Here is a 24105-nt window from a genome sequence, read left to right on the forward strand (position 1 = left end):
GTTGGGCTGTGCCGCTACTGTGCACTCCTGTGTGTGTGCAGGAGACCTGTGGCTCTTAGGATCTGGCATTTTACCTCACAATGGACTGCAGCTAGCCATGTTGCATGGATGAAACAGGTGTTCCATCTGAACTGGTTCTGTCACTAGAGGGAACCAAGATTCAAACAGGCCAGTTTGCCAAGTCTGCTAGGTACCACACTTGCACTTGGGAACCGGAGGGGGCGGGGGGGCGGGAAGGGGCTCCAAGTAGGATTGGTGAGTAACTGGAATAAACCTTGGGCTAGGTTATTAGGAAACTTTTTTGAGAGGGAGTTTTGCTCTTTGACCCACCCAGTCTGGGGTGAGGTGGTCACCATCTTGGCTTACTGCAACCTCTGCCCACCCTGGGTTCAAGCAATTCTCCTGCCTCAGCCTCCCAAGTAACTGGGACTACAGGAGTGTGCCACCACACCCAGCTAATTTTTGAATTTTTAGAAGAGACAGGGTTTCACTATGTTGGCCAGAATGATCTTGAACTCCCTGATCTCATGATCTGCCCGCCTCAGCCTCCCAAAGTGCTGGGATTACAGGTGTGAGCCACCACATCCAGCCAGGAAGCTTTTTAACTTGAATCTTCTCACACTTAAGTATTAAGGCATCTCTGTTGAGACAGACTCCTATTAAGTAGCTTGCCTACTCAGGGTCAAACCCAAAGTTTAAATACTGTTCCTACCAGGTTTGGATCCATGCTTCTCCGATTCCTAGCCCTGTGACCTTGGGCATGTTTCTAATGCTCTGTGCCTCAATTTTCTCAATCTGTAAAGTCAAAATAGAACCAACTTCATGGCATTGATTTGAAGAGTTAATTCACGTAGAGCACAAGGGTGTTGGCCACATAATAGCTCTCGGTGCTGGGCAGTCTTTTTTTTTTTTTTTTTGAGACGGAGTCTGGCTCTGCGGCCTAGGCTGGAGTTTAGTGGCGCGATCTCAGCTCACTGCAAGCTCCGCCTCCCGGGTTCACGCCATTCTCCTGCCTCAGCCTCCCGAGTAGCTGGGACTACAGGCACCTGCGACTGTGCCCGGCTAATTTTTTTTATTTTTTATTTATTTTTATTTTTTAGTAGAGACGTTTCACCGTGTTAGCCAGGATGGTCTTGATCTCCTGACCTCGTGATCCGCCCACCTCGGCCTTCCAAAGTGCTGGAATTACAGGAGTAAGCCACTGCGCCCGGCGGTGCTGGGCACTCTTAACAGTTTTCTGAATTTTTTTTTTTTTTTTTGAGACAAGAGTCTTGCCCTGTCACCAAGCTGGAGTACAGTGGCACAATCTCAGCTCACTGCAACCTCCACCTCCCAGGTTCAAGCGATTCCCCCATTTCAGCCTCCCGAGTAGCTGGGATTACAGGTCTGTGCCACCATGCCCAGCTAATTTTTGTATTTTTAGTAGAGATAGCATTTCACCGTGTTGGTCAGGCTGGTCTCCAACTCCTGACCTTAAGTGATCCGCCCGCCTCAGCTTCCCAAAGTGCTGGGATTACAGGCATGAGCCACCGCACCCAGGCTTCTTTTTTTTTAAGAGACAAGGTTCACTGGGTTGCCCAGGCTGGCCTCGAACTCCCGGGCTCAAGCCTCGAACTCCTGCCTCAACCTGCTAGAACTATAGGCACGTGTGGGCCCAGCTGCTGGGATTGGCACTTTTTTTTTTTAGTCGGAATCTCGCTCTGTTGCCCAGGCTGGAGTGCAATGGCGTGATCTGGACTGGCTAATTTTTTGTATTTTGGTAGAGACGGGGTTTCACCATGGTGGCCAGGGTGGTCTCATGATCCACCCGCCTCGACCTCCCAAAGTGCTGGGATTACAGGCGTGAGCCACTGCACCTGGCAGTTTTGTGAACTTGAACTATGGGCTTTATCTGTCCTGATTGTGTTTCTCGTTCATTCAGCAATTATTACTTTATTTTTTGAGGTGGAGTTTCACTCTTGTCACCCAGGTTGGAGTGCAACAGCACTATCTCGGCTCAATGCAACCTCTGCCTCCCGGGTTCCAGCTATTCTGCCTCGGCCTCACAAGTAGCTGGGATTATAGGACTGCACCACCACGCCCGGCTAATTTTTGTATTTTTTTAGTAAAGATGGGGTTTCACCATGTTGGCCAGGCTGGTCTCCTGACCTCAGGTGATCTGCCTGCCTGGGCCTCCCAGAGTGCTGGGATTACAGGTGTAAGCCACCGCGCCCAGCTCATTCAACAATTATTTTATCAATGTTGATGTGCCCAGCATTATTCTAGGCTCTAGGGAAATAATCCATTGACAAAGCAGGGTCTACCAATGCGCTTGTCCGAGATTGCTGGGAATGGTTGACTGGGGCCAGTTTGCAGTTGCTGTGAGGTGGCTTTCCTTGAGGCACCACAGCTGAGTGAAGTCGACTTTGATGATCAAGAAGGCTCCTCCCAGGGATGGGGAGGCCTCGGCAGGGGGCGGCATGTGAGCGCCAGAGGGCAGGGATTTCACGGAAATGAAAGTGGAAGCAAACAGCCTGCGAGCAGAACCTCCTGAGGTGTTCGGGTCCTGCTGGGGCTGCGAGAGACCAAAGCCCTTGGAGGGGACGGGTACAAACAAGAGTTCAGTTGTGGTGGATTCTGCCAGTGTGCCCAGCTCTGAGGCCTCAGCTCTTGCCAAACAGACCCGAGACCCATGTCAGCCCCGCTGAATGCCGTAAGTGAGGAGGAGGGAGTTGGGAATTGGGGAAACAGGAACAATCCTTTGTCTAGGAACCCACAGATATCTCACGGCCTGGCAGCCAAGCCTCTCCCTGCCCATCTCAGGCCTGCTGAAGGGCTGGGGAGAAACACAGGGCTGGGATTGCCTCTGCCTTGTGGAGTCGGTTCCCTAACCTATTGCCTCAGACAGGAGGAGCTCATTAAATCCTGTGTGTGTGCACTTCTCTGGAGAGAGAATCCGTAGTTTCCATCAGATACTCAAAGGGTTCTGTGACCCAAATAACAATTGTTCTAGGCCAGGAGTGGTGTCTCATGCCTGTCATCCTAGCACTTTGGGAGGCCTGGGCAATACAGTGAAACTCTGTCTCTACTAAAATACAAAAAATTAGCTGGGTGTGGCGGTGTGCTCCTGTAATCCCAGCTACGTGGGAGGCTGAGACAGGAGAATCACTTGAACCTGGGAGGCGGAGGTTGCGGTGAGCCGAGATTGTGCCACTGCACTCCAGCCTGGGTGACAGAGCGAGACTGTCTCAAAAAAAAAAAGAAAGAAACTAAAGGAATTAGGCTGGGTGCAGTGGCTCACGCCTATAATCCCAGCCAGCACTTTGGGAGGCCGAGGCGGTTGGATCACTTGAGGTTAGGAGTACGAGACCAGCCTGGCCAACACAGCGAAACCCCATCTCTACTAAAAACACAAAAATTAGCCAGGTGTGGTGGCACACACCTGTAATCCCAGCTACTCGGGAGACTGAGGCGAGAGAATTGCTTGAACCTGGGGTGCAGAGGTTGCAGTGAGCTGAGATTATACCACTATGCTCCACTCTGGGCAACAGAGGGAGACTGTCTCTCTCTCTCTCACACACACACACACTATCTATCTATCTATCTATCTATCTATCTATCTATCTATCATCTATCTATCTATCTATCTATCTATCTATCTATCATCTATCTATCTATCTATCATCTATCTATCATCTATCTATCTATCTATCTATCTATCATCTATCTATCTATCTATCATCTATCTATCTATCATCTATCTATCTATCTATCTATCTATCTATCTATCTATCTATCATCTATCTATCTATCTATCTATTGTAAGAATCACACTAGGTAATCCATAGATTGACACAGTAAAAACTTATCCCACTGCTTAGCACCTACAGAGCATTCAATATGTGTTTCTTCTTGTTAATGTTATTATTGCCAACCTTTTCAGAACCCCAGTTCCCCAAGACAATCTTTTTTTTTTTTTTTTTTTTTTTTGAGACGGAGTCTCGCTCCGTCACCCAGGCTGGAGTGCAATGGCGCGATCTCGGCTCACTGCAACCTCTGCCTTCCCGGTTCAAGCGATTCACCTGCCTCAGCCTCCCAAGTAACTGGGACTACAGGTACATTCCACCATGCCTGGCAGATTTTTTGTATTTTTAGTAGAGATGGGGTTTCACCGTGTTAGCCAGGATGGTCTTGATCTCCTGCCCGGCCTTTTCTTTTTTTTTTTTTTTTTGAGACGGAGTTTCACTTTTTCACCCAGGCTGGAGTGCGGTGGCACAATGTCAGCTCACTGCAAGCTCCATCTCCCGGGTTCATGCCGTTCTCCTGCCTCAGCCTCTCTGAGTAGCTGGGACTACAGGCGCCTGCCACCATGCCCGGCTAATTTTTTTGTGTTTTTAGTAGAGACAGGGTTTCACCATGGTCTCGATCTCCTGACCTTGTGATCCGCTTGCCTCAGCCTCCCAAAGTGCTGGGATTACAGGTGTGAGCCACCATGCCCAGCCTTTTCTTTTTTTTTTTTTTTTTTTGAGATGGAGTCTTGCTCATCACCCAGGCTGGAGTGCAGTGGCACGGTTGGCTCACTGCAAGCTCCGCCTCCCGGGTTCATGCCATTCTCCTGTCTCAGCCTCCCAAGTAGCTGGGACTACAGGCGCCTGCCACTGCGCTGGCTAATTTTTTGTATTTTTAGCAGAGACGGGGTTTCACCGTGTTAGCCAAGATGGTCTCGATCTCCTGACCTTGTGATCCGCCCGCCTCGGCCTCCCAAAGTGCTGGGATTACAGGCGTGAGCCACCGCGCCCGGCCTTTTTTTTTTTTTTTTTGAGATGGAGTTTTACTCTTGTTGCCCAGGCTGAGGTGCAATAGCGTGATCTTGGCTCACTGCAACGTCCGCCTCCCAGATTCAAGTGATTCTCTTGCCTCAGCCTCCCGAGTAGCTGGGATTACAGGCCCACGCCACCATGGGTGGCTAATTTTTTGTATTTTTTGGGAGACAAAGTTTCACCATGTTGACCAGGCTGGTCTCAAACTCCTGACCTCATGTGATCCGCCTGCCTTAGCCGCCCAAAATGCTGGGATTACAGACTTGAACCACAGCACCCGGCTTTATATACGTTAAATTGGGCCGTCTTTTTCAAATAAAAATCCAGATTTTTTGTTTTTTGTTTTTTGAGACAAGAGTTCACTCTTTTTTTCCAGGCTGCAGTGCAGTGGCTCGATCCTGGCCCACTCAGTGCAGTCACCTCCACCTCTAGGGATCAACAGATCCTTCCATCTCAGCCTCCCGAGTAGCTGGGACTACAGGCATGTGCCACCATACCTGGCTAATTTTTAGATATTTTGTGGAGGTAGAGTTTTGTTGTGTTGTCCAGGCTAGTCTCAGACTCCTGGGCTCAAGCGATCTGACTTCCTCCGCCTCCCACAGTGCTGGGATTACAGGCGTCTGCCACCACGCCCTGCCCAAATTTTTTATTTCAATTAAAAAGGGGAAGATTAGGGGGCCAGGGTCCGTGGCTCATGCCTGTAATCCCAGCACTTTGGGAGGCTGAGGTGGGTAATCACTTGAGGTGGGGAGTTTGAGACCAGCCTGGCCAACATGGTGAAACCCCATCTCTAGTAAAAACAAAAAATTAGAGCCGGGTGCAGTGGCTCACTCCTGTAATCCCAGCACTTTGGGAGGCCGCGGTGGGCGGATCACAAGGTCAAGAGATTGAGACCATCCTGGCCAACATGGTGAAAACCCATCTCTACTAAAAATAAAAAAATTATCTGGGCATGGTGGTGTGTGCCTGTAGTCCCAGCTACTCGGGAGTCTGAGGCAGAAGAATCACTTGAACCCGTGAGTCAGAGGTCACAGTAAGCCGAGATCATGCCACTGCACTCCAGCCTGACGACAGAGTGAGACTCCATCTCAAAAAAAATAAATGAATAAAAAATAAAAAATTAGCTAGGCATGGTGGCAGGTGCCTGTAATCCCATCTACTTGGGAGGCTGAGGCAGGACAATCTGTTGAACCCAGGAGGCAGAGTTTGCAGCGAGTCGAGATTGTGCCACTGCACTCCAGCCTAGGCAACAGAGTGAGACTCCATCTCAGAAATTTTTTTTTTTTTTTTTTTTTTTTTTTTGAGACGGAGTCTGGCTCTGTCACCCAGGCTGGAGTGCAGTGGCGCGATCTCGGCTCACTGCAAGCTCCGCCTCCCGGGTTTACGCCATTCTCCTGCCTCAGCCTCCCGAGTAGCTGGGACTACAGGCGCCCGCCACCTCGCCCGGCTAGTTTTTTGTATTTTTTAGTAGAGACGGGGTTTCACTGTGTTAGCCAGGATGGTCTCGATCTCCTGACCTCGTGATCCGCCCGTCTCGGCCTCCCAAAGTGCTGGGATTACAGGCTTGAGCCACCGCACCCGGCCCATCTCAGAAAATTAAAAAAAAAAAAAAAAAAAAAAAGCTGGCGTGATGGCACACACCTGTAGTCCCAGCTACTCAGGAGGCTGAGATGAGAGGATCGCTTGATTCCGGGAGGTCGAGGCTGCAGTGAGCCATAATCAAGCAATTGCACTCCAGCCTGGGTGGCATTGAGACTTTGTCTCACAAAACAAAACAAAACAAAAATATGGATAGATTTGCTGTGGGGGAAAACTTGGTTATGGCTAGAAGAGGTTTACTTTAGCAGGGACATGCTCTTCCCAGTGCATCACAGTCCCCACCACTCTCTGTCATCCTATATGGCTCTATTAACTCATTGATGTTATCTAACTGGCCCTTAAAGGCACTGTGTTAGCACTGTCTCATTTACAGAAATATGAATAACTAAGGGTCTTTTTCACTATTCATAAACCAGCATTATGTGGTCAAGCTCTAGGTTTCTGCTAAAACTAGACCAAACTCACAACGAATTTATTTGGTGCCCTCTGTAATGTGCTCCTTTACCGTCATTCATTCACTTCATTTCTTCATTCAACACACTTTTACTGGACACATTTTGTGCCGGAGATCTTGCTGGACACTGGCAATACAGAGATGGTCAGGACAGAGTCCTATCTTTGCAAAAGACCTCATGCTTCTCTGAGCCGAACTTACTTATCAAGATTCCTAACCACAGGGTGAACTCTGCTCTATTCCACAAACAGAGGTGCATTTATTGGTATCTCTGGTGTCACTTCCCTGCCTATGATGTCAGTTCTCTCTCTGGACCCATTCCAGATCACACCCAGCCTAAAAGGCTACTTGTTGTTCCGTGGAAAGTGTAGCAGTCCAGGGACAAGCTAGAATTGATGGGTAAACCACCTCCCCACTCTGGGCTTCATTTCTTCATTGTAAAGCACAGGTTAGCAGGATGGGCTCTGGAGTCAGACAGCCTAGGGCCAAATGACTTTGGGCAAGTCATTTAACCTCTCTGAGCTTTAATTTCCTCATCTATAAAATAAGGATTGGCTGGGCATGGTGGCTTACACCTGTAATCCTAGCACGTTAGGAGGCTGAGGCGGGCAGATCATCTGAGGCCAGGATTTGAGACCAGCCTGGCCAACATGGTGAAAACCCGTTTCTACTAAAAATACAAAAAGTAGCCAGGCGTGGTGGTGGGTGCCTGTAATCCCAGTTACTTGGGAGGCAGGAGAATTGCTTGAACCCAGGAAGTGGAGGCTGCAGTGAGTTGAGATCATGCCACTACACTCCAACCTGGGAAACAGAGCAAGACTCTGTCTCAAAAAAAAAAAAAAAAAAAGAAAGAAAGAAAGAAAGAAAAAATTTAAAAATAAATCAATAAAATAAGGATCATAGGATATCTATCTTATAGATACCCTGTTGTTCTAAGAATTGAATGAAATAATTCATCAGAAGGGCTTAACACAGCGCCTGGCATATAGTAAGTACTTAGTAAAAGTTAACAGTGTTACTGTATGACATTTTGCAACTTGTCTTCCCTTCTCTTGGAGGTGTCCCTAACTGGGTTAACCCCTTTGGGATTGTCCCTCTTCCAAACTCTGGCCGCCCTTCACAGTCAGTGATGTGATCATGTACTATTTTGAGCACTGTTTGGCAGGCCTGAGGGCTGTACCCTTATCTTCCACTGTCTGTGTCAGTGCCCAGCACTTCCTAGCAGGAGCTCAGTGTTTGTTGAACTCTAGATCTGTGGTCATGAACAAGTCATGGACGCTGCAAAGGCTCCTGCCCTTTCAAGAACAGCTGAGATGAGCCCAGCCAAGCCCTGGGTGGAGGGGCCAAGACCAGCCCAGGGCAGCACAAAGGGGTTGGGTTGTTCTTTTTTTTTGAGACGGAGTCTCGCTGTGTCTCCCAGGCTGGAGTGCAGTGGCGTGATCTCGGCTCACTGCAAGCTCTGCCTCCCGGGTTCATGCCATTCTGCCGCCTCAGCCTCCCAAGTAGCTGAGACTACAGGCGCCCGCCACCACGCCCGGCTAGTTTTTTTTTTTGTATTTTTAGTAGAGACGGGGTTTCACCATGTTAGCCAGGATAGTCTCAATCTCCTGACCTCGTGATCCACCCGCCTCGGCCTCCCAAAGTGCTGGGATTACAGGCTTGAGCCACCGCGCCCGGCCGTTGGGTTGTTCTTGAGCTTAGCATCAACTCTGCTTCTGGAGAGTCCAGAACAGGCCCCACTTCCCCTGGGCTTGTTCATTCTCTGGAAGGGCAGGTGGAAGTCTTGTTGTTTCCTTCTGCTCCAAAAGGCCCTCCACGCCCTTCAGGAGGAGCAGGCCAGACTCAAGATGAGGCTGCAGGAGCTGCAGCAGCTGAGAAAGGAGCTCGGGGACGCCCCCAAAGACAAGGTAAGGTGGGAGACCTGGTGTTGTCTGGTAAAAACGAGCTGGCGATGCCAGGTGTGGTGGCTCACACCTGTAATCCCAGCACTTTGGTAGGCCGAGGTGGGCTGATCACCTGAGGTCAGGAGTTTGAGACAAGCCTGGCCAACATAGTGAAATCCCGTCTCTATCAAAAATACAAAAATTAGCTGGGCATGGTGGCGCATGCCTGTAATCCCAGCTACTCAGCAGGCTAAGGCAGAAGAATCGTTTGAACCCAGGAAGCGGAGGCTGTAGTGAGCTGAGACTGCGCCACTGCACTCCAGCCTGCGTGACAGAGCGAGACTCCTCAAAAAAAAAAAAAAAAGGAGGCCGGGCATGGTGGCTCATGCTTGTAATCCCAGCACTTTGGGAGGCCGAGGCTGGTGGATCACCTGAGGTCAGGAGTTTGAGACCAGCCTGGCCAACAGGGTGAAACCCCGTCTCTACTAAAAATACAAAAATTAGCCGGGTTTGGTGGCACATGCCTATAATCCCAGCTACTTGTGAGGCTGAGGCAGAACTGCTTGAACCTGGGAGGTGGGGGTTGCAGTGAGCCAAGATCATCGTGCCACTACACTCCAGCTGGGTGACAGAGCGAGACTCCCTTTAAAACAAACAAACAAACATACACACACACAAAAGAGCTGGGGAGTTCTCAGTTTTATTCCTGGCTCTGCTACTTCTTTGCTATGTGACCTCCAGTATGTTACTTGAACATCTGTAAAGTAGAGCTACCCACCCCCCAGGACAAATTAAGATGTTGTATGTAAATGGCCCGGTATGGACCAGACCTGCATTCATCCACTCATTTATCCAGCTTTTCTTTCAGTAAATGTATTTATCTCCGGCACTCAGCATCAATGGAATGGGATTGGAGATGTCTTCCTCCTAGGTGGGAGTGAGGAACACTCCTACTCCCCTCCCCTACTTCCAGGTCCCATTTTCAGTGCCGGAGATCCCCCTGGTGTTCCGAGGACACACCCAGCAGGACAGGGAAGTGCCTAAGTCTTTAGTTTCCAATTTGCGGATCCACTGCCCTCTGCTTGAGGGCTCTGCTCTGATCACCTTTGATGACCCCAAAGGTGAGCTCATGGGGAGCCTCAGGAGGGAGGTGGGGAGGATTCCCAGTACTGACCGTTTCCCCACCACCCAGTGGCTGAGCAGGTGCTGCAACAAAAGGAGCACACGATCAACATGGAGGAGTGCCGGCTGCGGATGCAGGCCCAGCCCTTGGAGCTGCCCATGGTCACCACCATCCAGGTGACAGAATGACAGAATCCTGGGGCATGAAAAAGGTGCCATGCACCTGGGCATGGGAAAGTGGAGCTGTGTCTGGGACCACCCCTTGCTGTCTCCCCCTAGGTGTCCAGCCAGTTGAGTGGCCAGAGGGTGTTGGTCAGTGGATTTCCTGCCAGTCTCAGGCTGAGTGAGGAGGAGCTGCTGGACAAGCTTGAGATCTTCTTTGGCAAGACTAGGAACGGAGGTGGCGATGTGGAGTTTCGGGAGCTGCTGCAAGGGAGTGTCATGCTGGGGTTTGCTACGGATGGAGGTGACGGTCATGCAGACCTCCTGCAGGGGAGATGAGGGTACAGGGTGTGGAAGATTAAGGTACAGGGTTCAGAGAGAGGAGAGGGCTTGATGCTAAAGGTCCACCCCTCCTTGTTCCCCACAGTGGCCCAGCGCCTGTGCCGGATTGGCCAGTTCAGAGTGCCACTGGGTGGACAGCAGGTCCCTCTGAGAGTCTCTCCCTATGTGAATGGGGAGATCCAGAATGTTGAGGTAAGCGGGAGGGGTGGAGAACAGGGGCTGGGCTGGGTAACCCGTCTGCCTGCCAGGAACTTGCCCAGTGAAGGATCAGAGGCCCCAAACCCCACTGACCTACCCACGACCAGCCTCTCCAGGCCTCCTGACCTCATACCCCCATGCGGCACTGCCTGCCCTACCCCCAGCCCCCAGCCCTTCTCCCATGAGCCTTTGCGATCTCCTGGCTCCTTTTCCAGATCAGGTTGCAGCCAGCTCCGCGCTCAGTGCTGGTGCTCAACATTCCCGATATCTTGGACGGCCCAGAGCTGCACGACGTCCTGGAGGTCCACTTCCAGAAGCCCACCCGTGGGGGTGGGGAGATAGAGTCCCTGACAGTCGTACCCCAAGGACAGCAGGGCCTAGCAGTCTTCACCTCTGAGTCAGGGTAGGGGCCTCCCCTTCTCATCCTCCCCACCCCACGGCCAAGGATCTCACACGGGGCTGGGCTTGGGTGCCCATGTAGGAGGTCTTTATGTTCACCAACAGGGAGGGATCACACATTGCGAAACACTTTGCCCGGAACAGTAAAAACGGCCTGCACTCCATGATGTTCTTCCTCATTTCACTCATGAAAGGAAACGTGATTTGGGCATGTAAAGAGATGGGGGCGGGAAGAAGCCAGATCTTCTGCTGGCAGCGCCGGCCTTCCAGAAGCTCACCTTCCCTCCACTCTCAGAGGCAACAAGCAGGACCTAGGGTTTGGCTTTTTATTGACACAAACACAAAGGCAGCTGTGGTAATGGGGTGGTGGGGTACACAAAAGCAGAAATCGCACTTCACACATTTGGGCCTCATGTAGACAATGAGGATGCTGAGCCTGTCCCTCCACCTCCCATTGCAACGGTTGGGGTGATAATCCTCCCTAATTCTAGCTCAGTGAGTAGAGGGAGTGACCTCCCTACCCAGGAAGTCCCCATTTTGGTCACAGTGGCCCAGGTCCTGACCATCCCACTCTGTATTCCCCTGTTCCATCTCCCCACCCATGTAAACAAAGTTGTGGGCTGAGTTTGATAAGCTGCCGCTCTGCTTTGAGAAGGCAGTGGGGCCTCCCCTAAGTGCAAGGGGAATGTGCTTGGATTTTTACTTTGGTCCCAGAACAAGAAACAGACAGCACAGCCTTGCAGAGCTCTGGCTGGTAAATGCCACACGTATCTGCAAGACTGAGGAAGCTTCCCCGCCTTTCTCCTCAACCATCATAAAGACAGGACATGACACAGACCACGATGAGGGCACCTGTTTTTGCCCTGCTCCCCCAGGAGGCTCGGGACTGCCCCACCCAATGGCACATACACAAATTTTTGGCAGTGTTGTGGGACTGGGTAGGAGCGAAACCCCAGCTCCACCAGAACAAGGAAGGCACTGGGGAGTACAGGGGAGGAGAAGGAGGTGGGAGACAGGATCCTCCCTCCCCGCCGCCACACACACACAAGCACAGGTTTTCGTTGCTAAGGCACTGAGAACAAATCCAGAGAACTCAGTGAAGGGTGGGGGCTCTGTATCGCTCCCAGAGTTGTGACCTAGGGGAGTAGGTCTGATTTCCGCCCTGTTGGAAGAGGCAGCCTTGGTTAAGAATGGCAGAAAACCTGGAGATGGAAGAAGCCCAATTGTGCTTACGATGCTGGGGACAGAGGAGGAGATTGGGAACTGGTCAAGCCCAGAGGTGGGCGCTGGTCGGCCCAGGCTGAAGGGACACTAGGGAGAGACAGGTACCTGCTGGACTCACAGAGATTGGCCCCATATCCTGAGCTGACATTTCAATTCTTTGGGGAGGTGGCGGGGCAGGGACGGGAGGGAAGATGAGGCAGAGGTGAAAGCACATGGAACACAACAGGGGGGGACTGGCTAACCTTGGCACAAAAGCAGCACAGCAGGCCCGGGGAAAGGGCGGGGGCAGGAAGCAGCCGGCCTCCCTCTGACCCTCCCTGTCCCCTTGGCAGGGCCCAGACATCCAAATGGTCACTTCCCAACCTCTTCAGAGGTCAGGAAGCGGGGAGGGGCAGGGGAGAGCAGGTCATCACCACAGAGACCTTCGGGGGAGGGAGGGCAGAGCATTATGACAGAGGCTGAAATGCAAGTCTGGTGGCCAACAGAACGCAGCTTCCCAACTTCTCCCTTTGCTGGTCTCTAGGGTCTCACAACCACTCGCTCTAGTTCTCCTTCTCTGGCCCTGGAACCAGGAGGACCTTGCCCACATTCTTCTTCTCCTGCATCTGTTTCATGGCATCGGCCACCTGGGGAGGAAGGAAAGATGAGGCTCCCAGTGCTATCCAGCCTCCATCCAACAAGAGCCAGTGCGATGCAGGCAGCCCTCCTCTTCCCCAGGAATCTACCCCTTGGGACCCCAGCCTTCATGAGTCCTATCCAAGCCCTCCCTGCAAAATCCTCACATTCACCTTCTCGAAAGGCCAGACTGAGTCAACGTGGGGCTTGATGTGGCCCTGGCTGTACAAAGCCAGGAGGCGGGTCACCACACCAGTGACCAGTTCCACTTCACCATCCAGGTAGCCCAGGTGGAAGCCACATACAGCCCGGTTAGCCTGCAGCAGCTGCAGAGCTGTCACGCTGAATTGATTCCACCATGTCCGGGCCAGGGCCATCAGGTTCCGTTTGGGGCCCGTCAGCAGGTTGGCCATTCCTGAAGGACAAGGTGACATGGCCTGTGAACACCCCAGGCACATCCCTGTGTGCCTGCATCTGTACTTTCTGTTCCCTGTGATCCCCTTGCAATTCTCCACACCAGTGCCAGGGGGTGATTGGATAATTCTCAAACTGCTGGTTACCAGGCCCAAACCAACCGTGGCTGACTTAAAATTGCTCCAGCAGCTGGGTGCTGTGGTTCACACCGGTAATCCCAGCGCTCTGGGAAGCCAAGGTGGGAGGATCATTTGAGGTCAGGAGTTCAAGACCAGCCTGCCCAACATGGTGAAACCTTGTCTCTACTAAAAAATACCTTGTCTGTACTAAAAAATACAAAAATTAGCCAGGTGTTGGCTGGGCGCAGTGGCTCACGCCTGAAATCCTAGCACTTTGGGAGGCCGAGGTGGGTGGATCACCTCACGTCAGGGGTTCGAGATCAGCCTGACCAACATGGAGAAACCCCGTCTCTACTAAAAATACAAAATTAGCTGGGCATGGTGGTACATGCCTGTAATCCCAGCTACTCAGGAAGGCTGAGGCAGGAGAATCGCTTGAATCCAGGAGGCAGAGGTTGTAGTGAGCTGAGATCGTGCCATTGCACCCCAGCCTGGGCAAAAAGAGTGAAACTCTGTCTCAAAAAAAATAAAACAAACAAAAAAACCACAACAATACAAAAATTAGCCAGGCATGGTGGCGCGTGCCTGTAGTCCCAGCTACTTGGGAGGCTGAGGCAGAAGAATCAGTTGAATCCGGGAGGTAGAGGTTGCAGTGAGCTGAGATCGTGTCACTGCACTCCAGCCTGGGTGACAGAGCCAGACTCTGTCTCAAGAAAAACAAAAAAAAAGCCACGCGTGGAGATGGGCACCTATAATTCCAGCTACTCAGGAGCCTGAGGCAGAACTGCTTGAACCAGGGAGGTGGATGCTACAGAGAACCGAGGTTGGGCCACTGCCCTCCAGGATGGGTGACAGAGTGATACTCTGTCTCAAAAAAAAAAAAAAAAAAAGGCCGGGCGCGGTGGCTCAAGCCTGTAATCCCAGCACTTTGGGAGGCCGAGACGGGCGGATCACAAGGTCAGGAGATCGAGACCATCCTGGCTAACAAGGTGAAACCCCATCTCAACTAAAAAATACAAAAAATAACTAGCCGGGCGAGGTGGCGGGCGCCTGTAGTCCCAGCTACTCGGGAGGCTGAGGCAGGAGAATGGCGTAAACCCGGGAGGCGGAGCTTGCAGCGAGCTGAGATCCAGCCACTGCATCCCAGCCTGGGCAACAGAGCGAGACTCCCTCTCAAAAAAAAAAAAAAAAAAAAAAAAAAATTGCTCTAGTCTTTATGTATTTGTTTGTTTGTTCCTTTGTTTGAGTCAGGGTCTCGCTCTGTTGCCCAGGCTGGAGTACAGTGCCACCACACCTGGCTAATTTTTGTATTTTTTCTAGAGATGAGGTTACGCCATGTTGCCCAGGCTGGTCTTGAATTTCTAGGCTGAAGCCATCCGCCTGTCCTGGCCTTCCAAAGTGCTGGGATTACAGGCATGAGCCACCATGCCTGGCTTATTTTGTTGTATGAAATACTTTTTTAAATGAAAATGCACCTTGTTTAAGACACTCAGGGAGGCCAGGCGTGGTGGCTCAAGCCTGTAATCCCAGCACTTTGGGAGGCCGAGACGGGCGGATCATGAGGTCAGGAGATCGAGACCATCCTGGCTAATACAGTGAAACCCCGTCTCTACTAAAAAATACAAAAAACTAGCCGGGCGAAGTGGCGGGTGCCTGTAGTCCCAGCTACTCGGGAGGCTGAGGCAGGAGAATGGCGTGAACCCGGGAGGAGGAGCTTGCAGTGAGCTGAGATCCGGCCACTGCACTCCAGCCTGGGTGACAGAGCAAGACTCCGTCTCAAAAAAAAAAAACAAAAAAAAAAACACTCAGGGAGGTAGGACAGAAAGAAGGCAGGCTGGTTGTTCAAGAATAATCCCAAACAAGAACGTACAATTTGGCCAGCTGTGGTGGCTCACGCCTATAATCCCAGCACTCTGGGAGGATGAGGCAGCTGTACCACCCGAGGTCAGGAGTTCAAGACCAGCCTGGCCAACATGGTGAAACCCCGCCTCTACTAAAGATAAAAAAATTGGTTGGGCATGGTGGCGGGCACCTGTAATCCCAGCTACTCGGGAGGGTAAGGCAGGAGAATCACTTGAATCCAGGAGGCGGAGGTTGCAGTGAGCCGAGATGCGCCACTGTTCTCCAGCCTGGGGGCCAAGAGTGAAACTCCGTCTCAAAAAATAAAATAAAATGTAGAATTTACTATGACTCATATGAAACGTTGTGACAGAGAATGAAAAGAGCTGGCACCCAGGAGTCAGCAATCTGAATGCAACATACAGGACCATTCCTAACCCTGATTGTCTACAGAGCACCAGAGTCCCTAGCCCTTCTTCATTCAAAAGCCCTGGGCCCTACATCCCACCTCTTAGACCCTCCCTCCTGCCCTCACATGCTCTCTCCATGCCTGGCCCACTAACTCACCATAGGTGACGACTTTGCCCATGGGTTTCAGGAGGTTGTAGCCCTTGGCAGTATCTGACCCACCCAGAGGGTCCATGACGATGTCCACTCCTGTTATAGAGTAGGGCAACCCAAGAACAACATTAGGATCCACAGATCTGGAGCTCCCCTCCCTGTCCTGTGCCTTCCTACCCCCCCTCCCATATTCTACCCCCAACCTTTAGGGGAAATCTTCTTGATCTCATCCACGTAGTCGGTCGTGTGATAGTCGATGGGATGTGTGACTCCATTCTCCTTCAGTGCCTCATGCTTGCTGGCCGAGGCCGTTCCGAACACTGTCACATTCTCCACCGTACGGCACAGCTGCACGGCAGCCATTCCCACACCCCCTGCAGCAAGACACCCATAAGCAGGGGATATGGAGTCACCCTGGCTACCAACCACTCCATTCTAGCCTCCCAAGGACTCAGCCCATCACCTTCATTTTGCCTAGGCTCGTTTTAGGGCCATGTCTAATTTCCATGACTGAGAAGTGGTGGGGAGGGTAGCTAGAGAGGTGAGGGTGTGGGGTGAGGGCACGTTGCTAAGGATAGCACACCAGACTAGACCTGGTGCCTGAATGTTACCACGGCAACTACACAGCAGAGGCCTCTGGGCGCCACAGGCCAAGGCAGTCTGGTGTTGCCATGGCAACAACCCAGACAGGCTGCAGGGAAAGGGCCTGGAAGGAAATCTGGGTGGGGTAAGGAGTGATAAAGTGAGGGGACCCATCACCTGCAGCCATGTGTACCAAGACGCTGTGGCCAGGCCGTAGGTTGCCGAAGTCAAAGAGGACCATGTAGGCTGTAATGTAATTGACGAGCAAAGCAGCAGCTTCCTCAAAGGTCATGGCCTCAGGCATCAAGAAGGTCTGGACCGAGGGCACAGTCACCTCTTCCTGCCACATCCCTGACCGGTTCAACACCATCACCCGGTCTCCTGCCTTGAAGAAGAGAAGAGTATCATTCGTTGGCTGGGCGCGGTGGCTCACGCCTGTAATCCCAGCACTTCGGGAGGCTGAGGTGGGTGAATCACGAGGTCAGGAGTTCGAGACAATCCTGGCCAACATGGTGAAACCCTATCTCTACTAAAAATACAAAAAATTAGCTGGGCGTAGTGGCGGGCGCCTGTAATCCCAGCTACTTGGGAGGCTGAGGCAGGAGAATGGAGTGAATCCAGGAGGCGGAGATTGCAGTGAGCTGAGATCGTGCCACTGTACTCCAGTCTGGGCGACAGAGTGAGACTCTGTCTCCAAAAAAAAAAAAAGAAGAGTATCTTTCACTCACTCATTCATTCATCCACAGGCTATTTACTGATTTTGCCCTAGGTACAAGGCCCTCTTCTTACAAATGAAGTAGCAAGAGAAGCAGCAATAGTCATGGTAATAATAATAACAACATCATCAACAAAAACGACCTACCTTTACTGACTGCTGACTGAGGGCCAAGCCTGATTTCAAGTGCTTTATATATAATGCTTAATTAATCCTTACATCATTTCTTTGAGGCAGATACTATCCTTATCATCTTCTTACAGATCTTACATGTCACTATTGTGTAAGATCCCTGAATGCAAGAAGCTTACAGTTAGGGCAGCATGAAGTATTATGGAAGAGATGAAACTGCTGTGGTTACAAAAGTGGTCTCAACTGTTTACTGACTGTGTGACTTTGGGTGCATAAAAATTACTTAATCTTTTTGAGCTCCAGTTTTCTTATCTGTCAATTAGGGCAGTTATGAGGATCAAATGGAAAAAAATAATTTAGCACAACGTCTGGCACATAATAAGCACTTAATAATGTTAGCTAATAATAATAATAATAATATAATAGCAGCAAGGAAGTCACACAAACAACCAAAAGAAGGCCATACCAAAGTGCAGGCAAAGTTCTCTGAGCGATTACGGCAGGGTGTGATCACCTGGGGAGAAGTGTGTTTGAGCCAGCACTGGAAGCCCAGGAAACACTTTCACTCAGAGATGGTGCAAGAGGGGCGACAGACAACGAGGGCTACACAGGCCTACACAGCAGTAAAAGGCTTCCTCCCCACCCCCACGAGAGCCTCTGTGCAGGAGGGAAAGGGGGCAAAGATAACCGCGGTGGCTCAAGCCGGTAATCCCAGCACTTTGGGAGGCCAAGATGGGCGGATCACGAGGTCAGGAGATCGAGACCATCCTGGCTAACACAGTGAAACCCCGTCTCTACTAAAAAATACAAAAAACTAGCAGGGCGTGGTGGTGGGCGCCTGTAGTCCCAACTACTCGGGAGGCTGAGGCAGGAGAATGGTGTAAACCCGGGAGGCGGAGCTTGCAGTGAGCTGAGATCCGGCCACTGCACTCCAGCCTGGGTGACAGAGCGAGACTCCGTTTCAAAAAAAAAAAAAAAAAAAAAGATTAAAAAAAAAAAAAAACAAAAAACAGAACCTTTCTCTCCAGCTTAGCAAGTGGGGTCAAGGGAAGGGCAGGGCAAAGGAGGGAGCGTCAGGAGAAAAGACCTCTCTGCACTCTGAAGAGCATGAAGAGGGAGGTGTGGGTGCTGTTCTGGGACAATCCGGGTCTGTCTTGATCCCTGCCAGGAATGATGGGAATTCTGTATATTAACAAGAGTTAGGGTCCATGGGGAAGGGGGATGGGACTCCCACTTACACCCTTTTTCATGTCCTCATGCTCCCACAGTCCACTGAAGAGGAGAACTGAGGACATGCTGGGGTCTTTCCTTCCAAGTTCTGGCCTGAGATGAGGTCTGGAGAATGAGAACGGAAGCCCTCCACCCAGGGACTCAAGACTAGCAGATACAGAACAACCCAGGAGAGCTGGGAGGAGTGCCTTGGTCATTTGGGGTCAAGGCCAGTCCGAGATTTGACCCAGAACAAGTCTCACTTACCCTGTCTCATGCTAACCCTCAGGCCATCCAGATCAGGGCCAAGACCCCTCCCCAGCCCAGACACCAGGAGGGAGGAGGAGGGAGAGAGACAGGGAAGGGCCCTCCCAGCAGAATCCAGGCTCTTACATCAGATTCTTGCCCTGGACAGGATATCCTGTATTTACCAGGCGGAAAGTGTGTGGGGGGAGGTGAGGTGGGTGGCCTTCAGCAGTGACATGAACTACAACTACCCCCTGAAAATATTCCCCTTAGCGCCTGCTCAAGAGTGGGATCATTTAGAAGTCAGTTTGAGGGTGGGGCCAGAGCTGAATTCAGAGGAAAGCCTTTAAGGAGAAGCTGTTTGCATACTCGATGAATCCAACAAACCTGGCTCCCGAATCCAACAAACCTGGCTCCCGAATTCAACAAACCTGGCTCCGGAATCCGGGGCTGGCAGGTCTGCAAGAGGCTACATCTGAGGGGCCTCTTTCTGAGGGGTCTGATTTAAAAAGAAACCCCTGGCCAGGCGCGGTGGCTCATGTCTGTAACCCCAGCACTTCGGGAGGCCAAGGTGGGGAGATCACCTGAGGTCGGGAGTTCGAGACCATCCTGACCAACATGGAGAAACCCATCTCTACTAAAAATACAAAATTAGCCAGGCGCGGTGGCACATGCCTGTAATCCCAGCTACTCGGGAGGCTAAGGCAGAAGAATCGCTTGAACCCGGGAGGCAGAGGTTGCCGAGATCGCGCCATTGCACTCAACAAGTGGAATGGCAACAAGAGCGAAACTCCGTCTAAAAAAAAAAGAAAAGAAAAAGAAAAAGAAAGAAAAAGGAACCCCTAAACAAATGGAGTGCTGAGGCCTCATCCCAGGACTCTCAAAAAGCTGATCATTTTGAGCTCTCCGGTGTCCAGGGTTGTGGCCGAGATTAATGATAAATGAGGAGAAACAGGCCTGCAGACTTGGCCAACCAGTTCAAGGCGCCACACCTCTCCGTTCCAGTCCAAACCCCTGGCACCGGGGTTTCTGAAGTGGGGGTCCTCTGCAGGAGGAAGGCAGAGGTGGGTACCCCCTACACGCCCCGCCCCAGGCGTTCCGAAGGGCAGCCCCGGGTCGTGGCCCGATGTCTGAGTCACAGAAGGAGGAGATACTGCAGTCACGGGAGACACAGAGCCCAAGACAAAGATCGGGTGACCCAATCCCGCCTCCCCCACCCCAAAACCAGATCGGCGGTGTAAGTCTGGTGGCGGTGGGGGAGCAAGGCTCTCTCTTCTCCGTCACGGGCGTGTCTCGTCTCCTTGGCCTTGCCTTGCTTTGGGAGGGGCCGCCTCACACCCCCACAGACCACGGGGCTGCATGTGACCAGGACTCTGGCACGGCCGCTGTGCCCCCGCCCAACCCCGGCGACATAGCCCCTCAAGCTCCCTCGGGAAAAGGGGGTACTAACCGTCACTCACAGTCACAGACCACAATTACCCAGAGAGTGTTTGGTGGGCAGGGGTACAGGTGTGGTTTTAACGGGGGGGCGGGGGTGGGTGGGGACGGTGGTGTCGTTGTGCGCATGCGCATGGGCGCCTTATTGTTCCCCCCCTACCAGCACAGCTTCTGGGCGGCGGCCGCAACTAAAAAAGGTTGGGGAAGGGGCGATAATTCCGCCTCCCCTCCCCACATAAATGCCGTTCTCCAGGAGCCCCAAAACACAAGTTTCTTTGCTACGCTTTCCACGCTTGTGCACCCAGGTCCGCGCCAGTTTCTCCTGCCCTGCCACACCCCCGGCGCCCGCCCACTCGTGCCCCACTGCCCCGTGGCCTGCGCAGCCCTGCCCTGCCCTACGCAACCCGCTCACCTTGCGGTCGCTGACACCCTCGCCCACTGCGATCACGACGCCCGCGCCCTCCATGCCTGGAGTGACAGGCAGCGGCGGGAGCCTGTCGTACAGCCCCTGCCTGGCCATGAGGTCTGCGAAGTTGAGCCCGCAGGCCCGCACGCGCAGCGTCAGCTGGCCGGGCCCAGGGGCCGGAGGCGCGGCCGGCCGGCTCTGCAGCTTCACCTTGTCGTAGCCTCCAAAGCCAGTGAGCACCAGGCAGCGCAGCGGCGGCGGCGAGGCGGCGGCGGCGGCCACTTCCGAGGCCGCGGGCTGCTGGGGGTCGCTCATTCTCTCGGTTTTCGCAGGCGGCGAAGAGGCGTCTTCCCCGGCCCCTGCCTCGGCGGCCGCCACCACAGTGGCCGCCTCGGTTACCTCTCTCTCGGCTGACATGGCTGGGACTCCCGACGAGAGCGCACAGCTGGACTGAGAGTGCACAGCTGGGGAAGGCGGGGCGCGTCGGGAAGAGCCGCGGCTGCGGGATCCAGCGGGAGGGGCGGGGCGCCGGGCGAGGCGGGGCCTCGCGCGCAGCCTTAAAGGGCCAGGGCCACAGTGGCGCAAGCTGGGAGAGCACGAAAACGGGCACCAGGAATGTCTGTGGTCTTGGGCTCAAGCAGACCGCGATTTATTTATTCACAGTAAACCTTATTCAAATTAAAAACTATTTTAAGGGATAGGCCTGGCGCGGTGGCTCACGCCTGTAATCCCAGCACTTTGGGAGGCCGAGGCGGGCAGATTACAAGGTCAGGAGATCATTGCGGGTGGATCATTTGAGGTCAGGAGTTCAAGAACAGCCTGGCCGACATGGTGAAACCCCCGTCTTTACCAAAAATGCAAAAAATAGCCAGGCGGTAGTGGCGCGCGCCTGTAATCCTAGCTATTCGAGAGGCTGAGGCGGGAGAATCGCTTGAGCCTGGGAGGCTGAGGTTACGGTAAGCCGAAATAGCGCCACTACACTCCAGTCTGGACAACAAAGTGAGACCCTGTCTCAAAAAAAAAAAAAAAAAAAAGGCCAGGCGCCGTGGCTCACACCTGTAATCCCAGCATTTTGGGACGCCGAGGCGGGTGGATCACCTGAAGTCAGGAGGAGTTCGAGACCAGCCTGACCAGTATGGCGAAACCCCGTCTCTACTAAAACTACAAAAATTAGCCAGGCATGATGGCAGGTGCCTATAGTTCCAGCTACTCGGGAGGCCGAGGCTGGAGAATTGCTTGAACCCGGGAGGCGGAGGTTGCAGTGAGCCAAGATCGTGTCACTGCACTCCACTTTGGGCGACAGAGGGAGACTCCATCTCAAAAAAAAAAAAAAAAAAAAAAAAAAAAAAAGGCCGGGTGCGGTGGCTCACGCCTGTAATCCCAGCACTTTGGGAGGCCGAGGCGGGTGGATCACGAGGTCAGGAGATCGAGACCATCCTGGCTAACACAGTGAAACCCCGTCTCTACTAAAAAATACAAAAAATTAGCCGGCCGTGGTGGTGGACGCCAGGAGTCCCAGCTTCTTGGGAGGCTGAGGCAGGAGAATGGCATGAACCTGGGAGGCGGAGCTTGCAGTGAGCTGAGATCATGCTACTGCACTCCAGAGCCAGACTGTGTCTCAAAAAAAAAAAAAAAAAAAAAAGTTAAGGAACAGTCCCAAAACTTGAACTTACATCAGATTTGGAGTTACTTACATGTAGACTGGAGTCCAGCTAAATTGTATCTCAGGCTCTGACTGTACCTTTATGTAACCCAGGCAGGGATGAGACTTAATTCACTGTGGTCTTGCAGTGGCAAAGCAGAAGCATGGAGACCACGCCTTTAAAACTTTCTGACTTTGGTGTTAACGTTCTGTTCCTCATTTTCCCTTCTGTAACATAGTGATGATGCTGCGTGCTCTAGTTATATTTTTATTTTATTTTATTTTTTTGATACAGGATCTCACTCTTTCACCCAGGCTGAGCAAGGTGGCGTGATCACAGCTTCCTACAGCCTCAAACTCCCGGGTTCAAGCAATCCTCCCACCTCAGCCTCCTGTATAGCTGGGACCACAGGCATGTGTCACTACGACCGGCTAATTTTATGTTTTACCGCTCTTTGCAGAGCAGGGCTACCCCATAGGCAGCGTGCCTAGAGTGGCCAAACCTAGCTAAGTTTTGATTTGTTTTTCTAGAGACAGGGTCTCGCTAATATTGCCCAGGATGGTCTCAAACTCCTGCATACAAGCAAGCCTCGGCCTCCCAAAGTGCTGAGATTACAGGCGTGAGCCACTGCGCCCAGCTTCTAGTTATCTTTACACAATTATTTGCAACATATATTATTAACTCGAATTGCCTCGATGTAAAAAATTACTTTTTTTTCCCCAAAATTCTGTTGCCCAAGCTGGAGTGTAGTGAGGCAATCTCGGCTCACTGCCACCTCCACCTCCCAGGTTCAAGCGATTCTCCTGCCTCAGCCTCCCGAGTAGCTGGGACTACCGGCACGCGCCACCATGCCCGGCTAGTTTTTGTATTTTTAGTAGAGACGGGGTTTCACCATGTTGGCCAGGCTGGTCTCAAATTCCTGACCTCAGGTATCCACCCGCCTCGGCCTCCCAAAGTGCTGGGATTACAGGCGTGAGCCACCGTGCCTGGCCAAAAAAGCACTTTTAAAAGGTAAAAAAAAAAAAAAGTAAAAGGTGCCACGCAAATACGTATCGGTGGTTTTATTATTGTTAGACTCTTTTTTTTTTTTTCCTTTTGAGACGGAGTCTCGCTCTGTCGCCCAGGCTGGGGTGCAGTGGCCTCTCAAAGTGCTGGGATTACAGGCGTGAGCCACCGCGCCCGGTCTATTGTTAAGACTCTTAATCAAGCCTGACTTTTGGGTTTAGCTCTGGCTCCAGCAGAGCAACTCTGGCGGTTGGTTCTTTCTCTTCCTTTTTTTTTTTTTTTTTTTTTGAGATGGGGTCTGTCTCTGTCGTCAGGCTAGAATGCAGTGGCGCGATCTCTGCTCACTGCAACCTCTGCTTCCCGACTTCAAGCGATTCTCCTGCCTCAGCTTCTGGTGCACGCCACCACACCCGGCTAATTTTTGTATTTTCAATAGAGACGGGGTTTCACCATGTTGACCAGGATGGTCTCGATCTCCTGACCTCGTGATCAGGCCGCCTGGGCATCCCAAAGTGTCGGGATTACAGGCGTGAGCCACCGTGCCCGGCTGGTTCTTTCTCTTCCTAATCTCCTTCTCCCCAAGTATCCACCAGAGGACGCAGCTCCCCCAAAACTTTCCACCCAGTGCTTGGCTGGAGGAACTCAGTCCACGCTTCTCTGCTAGTCTAGCCGCGGTTAAGTCAATGCAACCCGAGACCCGGCTGCCCGTTGTCATGGGGACGGAAAGCTATGATGTCACCACCGTCCGGGTGGGTGTGCTGGGGTTCACCCTCCCATTTCCCCAAGACCCCCTGCCAGGACACGGGCGGAGGCGGGAGAGAAAATAAAAAAGCCTGGCTCCTTCCCCTTAGCATCTCTCTCCCGCCGTGTTCAGGAAGTGGATGGCTGCCCCCGCTCTTGTCCGCACTGGTGCACCTGCGTGCACGCGTGGGTACACAGCAGGGCCGAGCTTCGCGCGTGTGCCGCTCACATTAGTGTACCCCTAAGAACTTCGCTTGAA

At 52.3% G+C, this 24105-nt stretch overlaps 2 protein-coding genes and 1 long non-coding RNA gene across 5 annotated transcripts; 2 read left to right on the forward strand and 1 right to left on the reverse strand.

Annotated features, from left to right (window-relative positions):
• Positions 1–2521: 2521 nt before the first annotated feature.
• Positions 2522–10974, forward strand: IFI35 (interferon induced protein 35). Its single transcript, NM_001266599.1, has 7 exons — positions 2522–2692; positions 8661–8759; positions 9709–9856; positions 9928–10034; positions 10137–10323; positions 10447–10553; positions 10775–10974. Exons 1-7 carry the CDS (start codon positions 2672–2674, stop codon positions 10964–10966), a joined length of 861 nt encoding a protein of 286 aa, NP_001253528.1. The 5' UTR covers positions 2522–2671; the 3' UTR covers positions 10967–10974.
• Positions 4782–7734, forward strand: LOC144335752 (uncharacterized). Its single transcript, XR_013406884.1, has 2 exons — positions 4782–4864; positions 6227–7734. It is a non-coding gene; the product is annotated as an uncharacterized LOC144335752 (long non-coding RNA).
• A 296-nt stretch (positions 10975–11270) lies between the features above and the next one.
• On the reverse strand, positions 11271–20932 carry VAT1 (vesicle amine transport 1). 3 transcript variants are annotated; one of them, XM_077971895.1, is made up of 6 exons: positions 20668–20932; positions 16490–16697; positions 15934–16104; positions 15737–15826; positions 12971–13212; positions 11271–12808 (listed from the first exon to the last, which is right to left on the reverse strand). In XM_077971895.1, the coding sequence occupies exons 1-6, from the start codon at positions 20872–20874 to the stop codon at positions 12725–12727; spliced, it is 1002 nt and encodes a 333-aa protein (XP_077828021.1). In that variant the 5' UTR covers positions 20875–20932; the 3' UTR covers positions 11271–12724. The 3 variants fall into 3 exon arrangements, with proteins under 3 accessions (XP_077828021.1, XP_002800538.2, XP_077828022.1); XM_002800492.4 differs by having other exon boundaries at positions 20464–20932; XM_077971896.1 differs by lacking the exon at positions 20668–20932 and adding an exon at positions 18398–18998.
• Between the last annotated feature and the right edge of the window lie 3173 nt (positions 20933–24105).

The sequence above is a fragment of the Macaca mulatta genome, chromosome 16, assembly GCF_049350105.2.
Source record: "Macaca mulatta isolate MMU2019108-1 chromosome 16, T2T-MMU8v2.0, whole genome shotgun sequence".
NCBI classification, from domain to species: Eukaryota; Metazoa; Chordata; class Mammalia; order Primates; family Cercopithecidae; genus Macaca; species Macaca mulatta.